A 13,085-nucleotide genomic window follows, 5' to 3' on the forward strand; every position below is an offset into this window, starting at 1 on the left:
TATACCCCATATCCTTATTGACATACTCTGTAACAGTACAGTAACGTGCGAGTTAAACGAGAGACTCAGTGCGCTACATTCGGCCTCGGCACACCTTCCCGTAAGCACCTTTAACGAGCACGTAAAACCATACTGGTCTGCGGAGGTGAAGTATTCCTATGCGCATGCCCGGCGTGAAAAGAAAGAATGGTATGATTAAGGTAAACACCGCGACGTCCATTTGCAGACTCTACGGCACTATAAAAGCGCCAAGCGTGAATTCCGGAGCACACAGCGACAACATCGTGATATGTACGATAACAAAGTGTTTGATGACCTTGATAAATCCGCTGAATTGGGTCATAGAACATTTTGGAAATTATTGCGAGCAAGAAGTGGCAAAAATGCGAAATATGTAATTGTATTTCAATTGAAAACCGTTCTTACAAAAACGAAGAGGTCGCTGAGAGTTTCAAACACCATTTCTCGAAAGTATTTAGCACGCAGACATCGGCTGATAAACTAGATACAAGTCAACAATACGAATTTAATGACTATTTGCAAGAAGATACGTATGCCACGAACACTATTACTAAAATAATTACATTCACAGAGGTGAATAATGTCATAAAAAGCCTTGCATGAAGAAAAAGCCCAGGTTTAGATAACGTATTAAATGAACACGTAATTAAGCAGGTGCTTGGTTCACTTAGGGATTTACCTTACTGTTCAATAGCATTATCGCGAACGAGCGTGTCCCGTTATCGTGGCAAACGAGTTTTCTCATTCCCGTCTACAGGGGAAAGGGTAAGGAAAAATCAGACCTCGCTAGTTATCGGCCAATTTCTTTGATACCATGTTTCTATAAAATATTTGAAAAAGCTATACTCAATAGGCTCAACACATTCACAAAACTAACGAAAATGGACTTCCCTTGCCAACAACAACACGGGTTCCAGACAAATTTAAGTTGCATAACAAAGTCCTTTAACTTTCAAGAGACTGTTCTGTACAATATCGAACGTGGCAGCGACGTGTACGTGGCGTGTCTTGACCAGTGCGCCGCGATTGATACCGTGCGGCACGGATCCTTAATGCTAAAGCTCGGACGTCTTGGCGTCAGGGGTAAGCCCTTTCGCCTGCTTCAATCGTCATATAAGAACTTGCGTTGCGTCATTACATATAGCGGCCAGACATCTAAAGCCTTAGAAATCGTGCGTAGGGTCTGTCAGGGTGGGGTCAGTTGTACGTTTTTGTATCTAGTCTACGTCGACGAGCTACTCCATACTCTAGAAAAAAGTAAATATGGTACAAAGGTGATGTCTGTTAAATGTAACAACCCTACATTCGCAGACGACATCTCCTTACTAGCAACTTCCCCTAACAAAATCATCAGCCATAACATTTTCAAAACGTCGTAGTCCCCTACCGATAAATGTCGTCTATGGCGACGCTCTTATATCAAATGCACCTCTGCAAATCATCTCGGTATACTTCAACAGTCGAATTTGAAAATAGGCGAACGAATAAGCGGTCGAATTCAAAATGCTCGAAACTAACTTTTTCAATTATTTCACAGGGGCGTTCACCCCTTATGCGTAACTCCTCTTACCTCAGTTAGTTTGTATAAAAGGTTGTTCTACAAACACTTCTGTATGGATCTGAACTATGGAATGACATGTCTAAATCCGATGAAAATAAAATTGATGTCATTCAACACTTTGTATCAAAGACAATTAAGGGATTGTCAACGCGTTCACATTCAGATATGGTACAGTCTATGCTAGGGCTACACAGAATATGTTTTGAACTTGTTAGTAGAAAGCTTATGTACTTACATAAATATTATCCCTTCCTGACCATAGTAATACGAAACAAATATTTACTTGCAAGTTCTATATGTATATACGAGATAGAAACACAGTCAGATCAGGATTTATTCCCGATATTTACTATATTCTAAAAACATATAATAATGTTCATATGATAAATGATTACATTGTTGAATCTGTTTGCCGTTCAAATACGTTTGGAAAGCACATATCAAAAGAACAATCAATGCTTATGAAATCGACAAGTGGAACACTAGAATAGCAAATGATCCAGAATTTATGTCATTTCGTCTATTACATCCATGTATCCAACCATGTGCCATCTACGTCGTAAGTAAACAACGATCATTTCGCAACACAACGCTAGCTATTGCCAAACTATGGAACAAACCAACTGTCTTATGAAACATGCACTGTTTAAAATGTACTTGTATTTACCAAGAAGTGTCGCATGTAATTGCCGAATGCGACAACACTGTCCACCTATTTAACGAGTTTTTAGTGCATGCACTATCAATTTGTTCAAATGACTTTGTAACTGAACTTGTTAGCCTTGATGCCATTGATCTCTGTCTCCGTCTTCTTGGCGCTCCTTTGCCGCCACTACTTAAAAGCCCTGATTAAAATGCATTCCTTAACGCTTCGTATTCTTTTATTGTGAAATGCATGAAAGCCTTCTTCTCTTAATAGAAGTATGACTGATGTCTAGGTACATGTACACTTATAAATAGCCCTTAGCATATATTGCTGTTTTCCGATACACAAGTGTTAAATTATTTCCAAGGCGTTCAAGCAACGTATGATTACTTACTCAATTATGTATTGTATATTGTATATCGACTGGATATTGCACAATTGTTATATAGTGTGTTTTTTCTCTACTGTTAACATAATTTATCCTGTGCTCATTCAAATACCTTCTGTTTCGTTTCGTTAAGGTATTTAACACATTGATCAACTTGTATATTTGCTTATATTTATTATTTCGTTCATATATAACCATTTAACAATACTTTATATTCATCCTATATATATATATATATATATATATATATGTGTGTGTGTGTGTTTATTCCCCAAATACCTTTGTGTGTGTTTCGTCTATTATATATGTATTTTCCTATCTTCATTATTGGAGGCAATAAAGTATTGAATTGAATTAAATGCCAGATGAGTCACGCGCTGTGACGAATACTTTTATTTTTTTCCTATACACCTTATGTAACCATAATTATAAGATTTCAATAGATGAGTTCCATAAACATTAACTTTACAAAAACAACAACTTCAAAACAAAACAATATATCCGTTAAAAGACGTGATACGGAAAGAACTTCTTGACGTATGTAGTAAATAAATATTACTGCGCATCATGCCGTCAGTAAACATCATTGCATGCGCTTTTTGGTAAAATGTACAAAAACGTGCTTTTCTATGTAATGTTTTTCACAAAAAATGTAGTTTAAGGTATGTTAGAAAAAAATGAATAATATGTGTCCGGTCCGGATAGAAAACTCCGACCCTCGGGCACGATGCGTTGCTGGCAACTGGCAACGCAGGTACCCTCGGGTCGGAGGTTTCTATCCGGACCGGAAACACATGACATATATTATTAATCTAGCTCACCTCACCTATATGTAAGTTTTTTTTTATAAACAACTGTTCTGCAAGAACACGAACCAAGATACTGAGAACTCCTACAATGACTACCGCTTCGAAAGTTAATGAGTCCGATCAGCGACCAGAGACATGTATTTTTTTATTTTTTTTATTTTTTTAGAGTTTATTGAAGTTTATGCCCGCGCCAATTATGTCTTAAATTATATAAGTTAGAATCAGCCGCCATTTCCAGTCATGTCTGGATATCAGCAGAGTTGAAAAAAAAAGAGTGAGATACAACAAGACTCTGTTTGTGTTAGTTTACCTCATTTCCCATAAATTGGTTCTTCAGTTAATTGGTCACAATTTGATGTTAGGGGTCCGAAACCCGCATATAACCCCCATTGTACCGTACAGGAGCAATAACCCCGACATTTATACATCTCTCCTGTTTAGGTTGTGAAAGTTGTTTGTTTTGTCCCCTTTTGTGCTATAATGTCTGCTAGTGCTAAAAACGTGACGAATTTATGAATCACAGACTGTATTTTAAAGCTTAGGTTGATAGATTCTCAACCACAAACAAAACATCGGACTTATCATTTCAAACAAGTCGACAAGAAGGAAGCTATTTATGCAGTATTTAGAACAAAGAAACTGTGAATGAGTATATCGGTCTTGCCCAACGCATGTTCATTAACTATGGTTTGTATTCTATATAACTTTTAACACATGCATCTTTTTACTGTTGCGGACCAGACACTTACCAAACATTTCGAATAATGACCACGAATAATATACAGTGTAAGTAGTTACAGTGTGATACGGTACTGCTGAAAACCAAATTAATATTAACAACCATTGACATTTCAAGCTTCGAGCTTCAATTACATTAGGTATTGGTCAACATTATTTAATTTTACTTGTCCAATTAGAAGGGGGTATTTCTCAAGTATAAGGCAGTATTTCTCAAGTTCTTTCCAATACATTTATTTCAGTATGACACCGTCCTGATAGCTCAGTGGTAGAACGTTCGCTTCGGGTGCGAAAGATCGGGAGTTCAAACTCCGGCCGCGTCAAACCAAAATACGTAAACATATGGTACCAGTAGCTCTCTTGCCCAACAATCGGCATGTAAAAGGTAATACTGGGTAAATGGTCTACTCAGTACTTGTCCAAGTCAGGAAAGTTATATCCCGTGTATCGGTGCTATACACCGAGCATGTTCAAGAAGTAAGATTTCTTTGCAAAGAGATAGAGTATCGCAACCGGATTTTTTGCATCTCATTTTGTTTCCTCAAGTCTTCTTATATCTGGATTTGACTGGAAATTACAGTCACTTCTTTCTCATGCCACTTATGGCATTTAAACACAATTTAAGTCGTGATGGCGTTACGGAAGGGTCAAGCCATAGTTAATATTTTCAGCAGTCAGCCGTTATTGATTTAAATCAGGTAAACAGTTCCTGACCCATTTCGTAGTTAGTTTAAACAATTATTGTAGACCACTAAAAAGCTAAAGGTTGTTAGAATGTACTTACACAAAATAAATGGTTATGAGACAGCGTCGCATCAAGCCATTATTTTTTGTAAGTGCATACAAACAACTTTTAATCATTAATTAGCAACGGATTGGGCAGATATCCAATCAGATATTGTTAAGAGTAAACATTTTTGTATAGTTTAGTTTTGTAACTATGTATTCATTTAACTCGGTGAGGCCCGGGGCGTGCATAACTACAAACATTAACCGGCTTTGTGATCAGAATTATATTTTGTCGACTGGCAGCATCTACTGACCGATATCAATAACGACTGCTTATTTACCAAAATAAATTTTTGCCAAAAGACACACTCTGCCACCTCAATGGACAATAAACCATTTTGTTTATATTATCCAAATGTTACCAACAAAATGGACAAAGATTATTTTTGCGTTTATTGTTAATTAAAACTACATATAATTAGTTGGATTATTTGGATACATATTTATAATAAAGACATGAAACAATTGTGATGCATGACACGACATTCGTAAATATAACATTTTTACTATCACATATTTGTTTTTCATAAATGCTTATCATTTTAATGATAAAAAATGATATAACTTCCATGAAACAATTATTTACTTTTATTTAAATAAAACGTTAAAGGTTGACAGACAGACAGAAACACAGGCAGACAAACAGTATCTTTGAAATAATAATTAATACAACATTAAATATTAACACATAATATGAGGAAACAACAAGAAAAAAGCAAATAAGCAAAACATCAAGATATCAATAATTAAGCGATAGTATTACACCTCAACAACTTTACAAATTGGTCAGTTTTCGAATTTCAAAATATTTGAAGGCTTATATATAAAACCTACTCAAAAGTAATAACAACAATGGCATATAGTTCCTCAAGCAAACCTAATGATTTGGGGCATTATTCCCCAAACTTAGTTATAACCCCTCATAGAATTTACATTCATTGCATGGTATATTTACTCCGTAACGTGAACTATTTTCTACTTTCAAAAACATTTTGTTTTGCCAATACACCAGAGCAGTTTTAACAAAACAGCGCAATGCAAATCAAATAACCTTATTGTTAAATAACCTACATTCCAATTTGAAAAAATAATCGAAATAAACCCTTAAGGTATTTATGTCAGTGAAAGTTAGCTCAATAAAACTTTCAACAAAATATCTTTAGACTGATATTATTATTATAAACATGTAGTATAAATACCTTTAAACGTTATGGAAGTATATGTTTTTCATATTGTTATTTAAAAGTGAAGATATTTCAACGAGCTAAAAGTGTAAACACCAATTAAATATAATTTCAAACTTAATCATGTGTTTGAAGTGCCATTTAAATTAAGTTCATCTTTCATTTGCACCATGCTTTTAATAAGTTTATTTGCATAAAGTCGTTTTATTTATATTCCTTTTACATAAATTTAGTCATGTTCTATGCGACTTTTGGTTTGAGGTTATCGATTTAATGTTACTCAGATTCTCATATCTTTTTAATAATATCATCATGAAACTTCAGCAATATGTTGCAAATATATTACTTACACAAACAAGCCTGATTACCTGAGTTTCATTATTTTTGTTTGTTTTGTTTCGGAAAAATGTTAGCTGACAAATTAAATAAAATGTTCGGTGTATTTTAACAATACAATATCACAATTACAGATATTTTTCACATATATACTATTGTTTATGGTATGCACTGTTTTCATAACTTATTTACACGTACATTATCTTGAATATAAAAAGCAACAGTAATAATGACGACTCACATTTTACTTATTTACTAATAACAAATCTAAAATAATCGCGATAAAGTTGCAAAGAAAGAAAAGGTTTGTCAATAGACACTACAATATGGTTAAACACATATAAAGGTTTTTTACTACACACTAAAATCTGGTTAAACACATACAAAGGTTTGTTAATAAACACTAAATTCTGGTTAAACACATACAAAGGTTTGCTCAGGACAAAGTCCTCTTGTCAATCATGTTAGCTATAACAATAACACTCGTAAAATATGAAAAACAACTTATATTAAAATGACTTACGTCAATATTTTTATGACTGTATTTTCGTGAATCTTCCGTAAGATTATTGTTTTAAATGGAATGCTAACCATTATTTTGAAGAAAATAAAATTGGACGAAAATTTGACTTCCTTTATGCACCTAGCATGAACCAAATAGTTTTTGAAGTAGAAACTATTTGATATTCTTTTCTCTGAGACGAATAATAATTCACTATAATGTACTTCATGCAGAGGGCAGACGTCTTAAGATGAGCTATTATATTACAATTTATTGAGGTTTTATTTTTAAAATGCCAGAATTTGACAAATATATTTTATCTGTTTAATATGCATAATATTTTTTTGAGTCACGATATCAAGGCCATATAAATTAATGTTTCGTATTGGAATAAAATTAAAGTCTTACTAGTAAGGTCAACATTACTTAAAACATCAGAAATATTATCAATCGCAACGTGTTTTAGACTTCTATTTCCACCAGTTATTCTCTAAGAAAAACGTCTTGTTTTTTGTAAAACTTTCAAAAATCATGTCAAATATTGTATCCGAAACTTCTAGGTTTTCTTTCTCTACTTTCAGTGTAGTTGTTGTTATTGGAAACCTATAGCATTGACTTTAATTATAATATTGAACATGTGTTAGATATTTTTTGCTTAAAAGATATGCGTATAGTATTCTGAGCTTTTATCGGCGCGTGTTTGTGTTACGCGTCAATTTCATTTATTGACAGAAAACGTTCACTGAAAGGACGAAATGCTCAGTGAACGTTCAGGGCCGAGTTAGATTTGTGTTGGTATCAGAGGTATTAGAAGCATTGATTGACAAACAATTCTAGTAAGGTGGTTTGTTAGGTAAATTATATTTGATGCTGTAGTTAAGTCCTTGTATGAATCTGTTTGTTCATTTAAGAAATCATTGTCAGTTATTTGAGAAATTTGTAAACAAAATATATTTTAAAATCAAGTCAATTAATGAATCACCAACTCTATCTATTTCACTTCATGTCCGACATGTCAACGGATGATCCAGGCAGGGATTGCGCAACATCATCATTTCCGTAGAATCCCATCGAGTAAGCAGTTTTGCGGTTGCTCTCTGCAATATCAGGGAAGATATTGAACGTATTCTGCAAGTGATTTTCCGTCGATGGGCCCACCCCTGTATCTTCTGAATCAGATGGTCTCGAATCTGCCAATGGCTTATCAGATCCCCCGAGTATCGACACCGGAACTTCTCTTAAGTGGAAGCGCTTGTTTGAAGGCTCGTCAAACAAATCGATATCGGAACTACAACGCAAGTAAAATGCTAATGAAGAGTTTTTCCTTATCAATGATTTTATTTTTACAAACATAAATATACAGTTTTCATATAGTTAAATAAACGCATGTATTTATGCACTGTTATAATCATATCAGTTTTGCCTTTCGTACTGTAAACGTTACTTCCTGTAATGTTTTAAATACAATCACTCTCATACCACAATTGCCTTTTACACCTATCTTAACAACCACAACAATACATATATCCAAGAAATCACCCAGCCCAACACACCTCATAGTGACAGCAATCTTTTTCTTGTTGAAAGCCTTGTAGATCACGACACAAACAATAACCCCAAGTGTTACTGCAAACGGGACCGCCAAGGACACAGCAACTATCATTACTTTGCTATCAGTCGGAGTTGCTCCTTCGTCTTTCTTACAAACTAAAAGAAGAAAAAACAAGAGCCGTACGGGTACAATCTTTGCTTAAAGTTAAGCGCACATCTTTTATAAAATGTTAATTTCATTTATGGAAGTGCTTTATTTTAGTAATATATCATTTAAAAACCTAATCTGCTTTTGATCAACGATAGTAAAAGTGTTTTTACTAGACATCGTTAAACTAATTGTTCATTACCAAGTGAGAATTTTCAATACCATTTGTCCATTCGAAGTAAGAGTTTCTCGAAGAGCAGATGTTACAAATGTCCCCATTGTCTTCGTTTTCTTGAACGCACGTGCCATCGATGTAACAATAACCAATCTAATAAGGTATTTTAATAATAAAAGTCATATTCAGTCAATGATTTGGAGTATAAGTGGTTTGACGGTGGTATAAGAAAATACCGAGCAAATCATCATATGACAGTAACAGAAGAAGCAGAGCAGAGCATGCTCAACGATACTGGCGATATGGAATATGGCGTTGACAATATAAAGCACAGTCATAGTATAAGCATCATTTTTAAAATTTACTTCATAATAAAGGGTAGTCAATGAGACAAAGATAAACTACGAACGCACATTCGAACTTAATATTAATCCATATTTTTAGAATGTTTCTCTCTCTCTCTCTCTCTCTCTCTCTCTCTCTCTCTCTCTCTCTTGAAACAAGTTTTCTTACCCAAATGCACAATTGTTAATCAATTTAACACTTTAAATGTTGTTGGAATTTAAAATTGAACAACTCATACTAAAAGTAAAACAATACATAATGTTAAACAATCTGCTACCTACACACGGCATTTTCTATAGTGCAACTAAATTGACCGAACTTCTTAGCACTGTCCATATTTTGTTATTCGGGTAATATACAGACCTTGAGCGTCACCATCGTTGTTCCCATTAAATCCACCGATGTTTCTTGGCACGTGGTGTCTAAAATAACGACGGAAGAAGGGATACTGAAGTGGCTACCATCATTACTGACCGATAACTCAAACATTTCTGAAAAACCGTTCGTCACATCCGTTCCATTTCCATCAGAACGCTTCCTTCTTCTGTTTTCTGCTTCCTTGACTGGCGCACATACTTCGTTCAAGTCCAGATAGGAGCATGGCAAAGTATACTCATCAAAACGTGAAAATATGCCTGTATTATCAGCCTAATAATAATAATAATAATAATAATAATAATAATAATAATACTAATAAAATATTAATAATAATAATAAAAATAATGATAAAAATAATAAAAATGATGATGATAATAATGATAAATTAGTAGTCGTTGGCATTTGCCTTTCTCTATCCTTAGTTTTAAAAAAGGCATTTATACCTTGAATTGAATAACTTTGCAGGTGGCGTTTTCCACAAATCCATTGCCGACAATGGGAAGGCAGCTACAGTCACTGTCATCTATGTCACAAGTCCCATCGTCCCCGGCTTCGTCCAAAATTGGGGCTACAGACAGGGCTATCATGCACAGATCCGTTCCGTATCCGTCAAAACAATCACAGACACCTTAAAAATCGAAATGAGTTTATGCACACATAGTAGATCATGTATTCCTGACAATGGTTATAAATGTACCCAACAACAACAACAAAAACGACGAAGACGACGACGAGTGTATTGGTATTTGGAGGTATAGAGAATATAAAATAATGTACAAAGCTATTTGCCGAGAGAAGATTCAATATAGTTGAAATCCATTGTACTCCATCGAATTAATCAACACTTAAAATATCGTTTGAAAAATCAAAGATTATCCAAATTACATAATTATGTGTAAGTTTTCAAAGGTTAGTATTGCCTTTACCAGTTGATATTAGCCTGAAATCCCGTTCTAAATCGGTTGATGAACTTAGATAGATGAAAATATACAATATTAATTTGCAAACACCTATAATCTTCAGCCAACTTTTTAATTTGATATTAAATTATATTTTTGCATATATATTGAATGGAATACATCATTGCTGAACAATAACAACATTCAAACATTTGCTATAATGCCATAGGCATACCATTGTTCATATTTGGGATGATGTTTCTGTGAATTATATCATTTAAAGCACATGATTTAAGAAAACAACTCAATCTAATTATGAAATACTTTACATGGACTAACCTTCTTTACATTGCCCATTACTGCTGCAATTTGAACGGCAGGAATTGTTCCTTACAGCAAATACTATTTCGGGGTTAGCGTCAACGAAAGTTTCGTTTTTCTCTATTGTCATTTCTAGGTTTTGCGTAGTGGCGTCACAGTGATAAACAACCCATTGGCTCTGTCCGGTCGACTGTAATCAGAAGAACACACACAAGAAAATAGGAAACTAGCTCATGTACATTTTGATGAGTGTATATAATACTAGTAAGGTATGTGCACAATATTGAAGTTGAAACCTTACGTATAACGGAAATAATAGTCCTGTGAAATGATGTTACCGGAATATTATCCGGTTTTTACAGGACTAAGCAACATTATCTTGTAATCATAACGTCAAAACATTTTAATTGAGAATCAGTAAACCGAATAGATTATTTAAAATTTATGTTCAAGAAACAATTTAAATCCTAACTGAAGCTTCAAAGTGTACGTGTAACTTTATTTTAAATACATGTACACGTAGACGCTGGAAGCATATATAATTATATGACTTTTAAATAATGCAAATTAACAGAACACTAGCGTCTGTAAGTCCTTACATATAACAATAAAAGTTTGTTGTATTCAATAAAAGTAAACATCTAATAAACTATTTTGACTGATAGACCATCACATTCATTGAGGTTTATCTTACATCACAACATTAAGGCAATATAATGGTCGACATGCATATTCGTAGAGTGATCACGTACCAGCACATCCGCTGCACATTCTTGAATTGTTTTGTTTAATCCCGCTTCTGTTTCGTTTGTAGAAATGGCTGTTGGGCAGTCAACAAAAGCACTCGTGCAAAACTGAACCGCTTCTTCTGTCGTCATGTTTGAACTTGTGTCAAGACTTGTGCTTCTCTGAAGGTAAAGTTTCTCTATTTTACTCAATCAAGACATACCAAACTTTAAACAGTCGCTTAAAATAAATTGGAAATGATTAACACTCACCTTCATTCTCTGGACATTGTCAAATGTTTCTCTCCACTGTCTCCGCATTCTTTGCAATCGTTTATTTATTCCATTGTTTGTTGTTTTTGAACGTTTATTTCTATTTTTTCGCTTTCCTTCAGAAGCCTCACGAGAAATAATTTCACCCTTCCGTACTACCGGCGTTTTGCAGGAGTCGTCAGAGTGGAAGGTACATATGGAGTCATAGTTTCCATTTGCAGCGTCAGGACAAACGCAATACTTAGCCTTAGGGTTCCAAAGTGAAGGTTGCAAATAATTGTTTTCGCTGAGAAGACTGTCGTCAGGTCTGTCTTTAAGCCTGAAAATACACAAACGTGATGTTTCGAGGAAATAATCAATGTCATCTGAATATCAGAGCTGATTCTTTCATCTCAACTATTTCTATACATTAAACATCTTTAAGCAATTGTCAAACGAAACAAAATGTCTCACTTACTCCCAAGAAAACGAGAATGTATCTGGATATACAGCCCAAGACCAAACCCGGTCACTGGAGTCAGTTGGTACCCACAAATCACCGGTGTCTCTGTACGCAAGATCATCCGTCGGGTCGCCGTTGAAATTACCACATAACCCTTCCACTTGTCCAAAGTCATCGGGTGAAGGGTATATGTCAATATTTAAGACGTATTTGCCATATGTCATCACATAGATTGAAACAATCATTCCAGTGTTGAAAACAACCTGTATCATGAATATTTAATAATCAGCGTACGCAATTATAGGTATTTTGTCTCCTGTATACAAGCTTATTATGAAACGCCAACTCTAAATGAACTCAAATATTTGAAAAGCTCTTCAAACACTTTTAGAGCTCTACAGTACAATAAAAGAGAATTCAAATTGAATTTATGATAACATAAACGGAATAAAATATCTCTCCAAATCATTTGTTCAGTTGATTTGTAACCTATTTTATTCAATAAGTAAGAGCATCAATTGAATTGTTGCTAGAAATAATTAAAATTCTTCAAATAATTGAGTTGATGTTCCATAAGTTTTTAGGCGAAACGGTTTATTATAACAGGTGAATTAATTCCGCCGTTGAATCCACAAGAAATCATCAGCTTTTTACAACAGATACAATACCCCAAAAAGGATTTTGAAGTAATTTGTAAAATTTTAAACTGTTTGTGTTCCCTTAAAAATGTCAAAACACTTAGTAAACAATAAATAAATGATTGGTCTGTATATTTCTTTTTAATTATCTAATTAATTTAACAGAAAGCCATTCGGGCAAATACAATTGTCAAATTATCGAACTATTCAAATGTC

At 34.2% G+C, this 13,085-nt stretch overlaps 1 protein-coding gene across 1 annotated transcript in view; it reads right to left on the reverse strand.

The window, feature by feature from the left end:
* Positions 1-5,328: 5,328 nt before the first annotated feature.
* LOC128230682 (uncharacterized) overlaps positions 5,329-13,085 on the reverse strand; it is a 34,177-nt gene continuing 26,420 nt past the window's right edge. The window contains exons 38-46 of the mRNA XM_052943126.1: positions 12,247-12,494; positions 11,790-12,108; positions 11,544-11,699; positions 10,810-10,981; positions 10,015-10,199; positions 9,557-9,841; positions 8,896-9,001; positions 8,528-8,681; positions 5,329-8,262 (exon numbers count right to left, since the gene is read on the reverse strand). Coding sequence (XP_052799086.1) covers positions 7,971-8,262; positions 8,528-8,681; positions 8,896-9,001; positions 9,557-9,841; positions 10,015-10,199; positions 10,810-10,981; positions 11,544-11,699; positions 11,790-12,108; positions 12,247-12,494 — 1,917 coding nt within the window. The 3' untranslated portion in view covers positions 5,329-7,970. The remainder of the gene's footprint in view (positions 8,263-8,527; positions 8,682-8,895; positions 9,002-9,556; positions 9,842-10,014; positions 10,200-10,809; positions 10,982-11,543; positions 11,700-11,789; positions 12,109-12,246; positions 12,495-13,085) is intronic.

This window comes from Mya arenaria, chromosome 4 (genome assembly GCF_026914265.1).
Source record: "Mya arenaria isolate MELC-2E11 chromosome 4, ASM2691426v1".
In the NCBI taxonomy this organism is placed as follows: Eukaryota; Metazoa; Mollusca; class Bivalvia; order Myida; family Myidae; genus Mya; species Mya arenaria.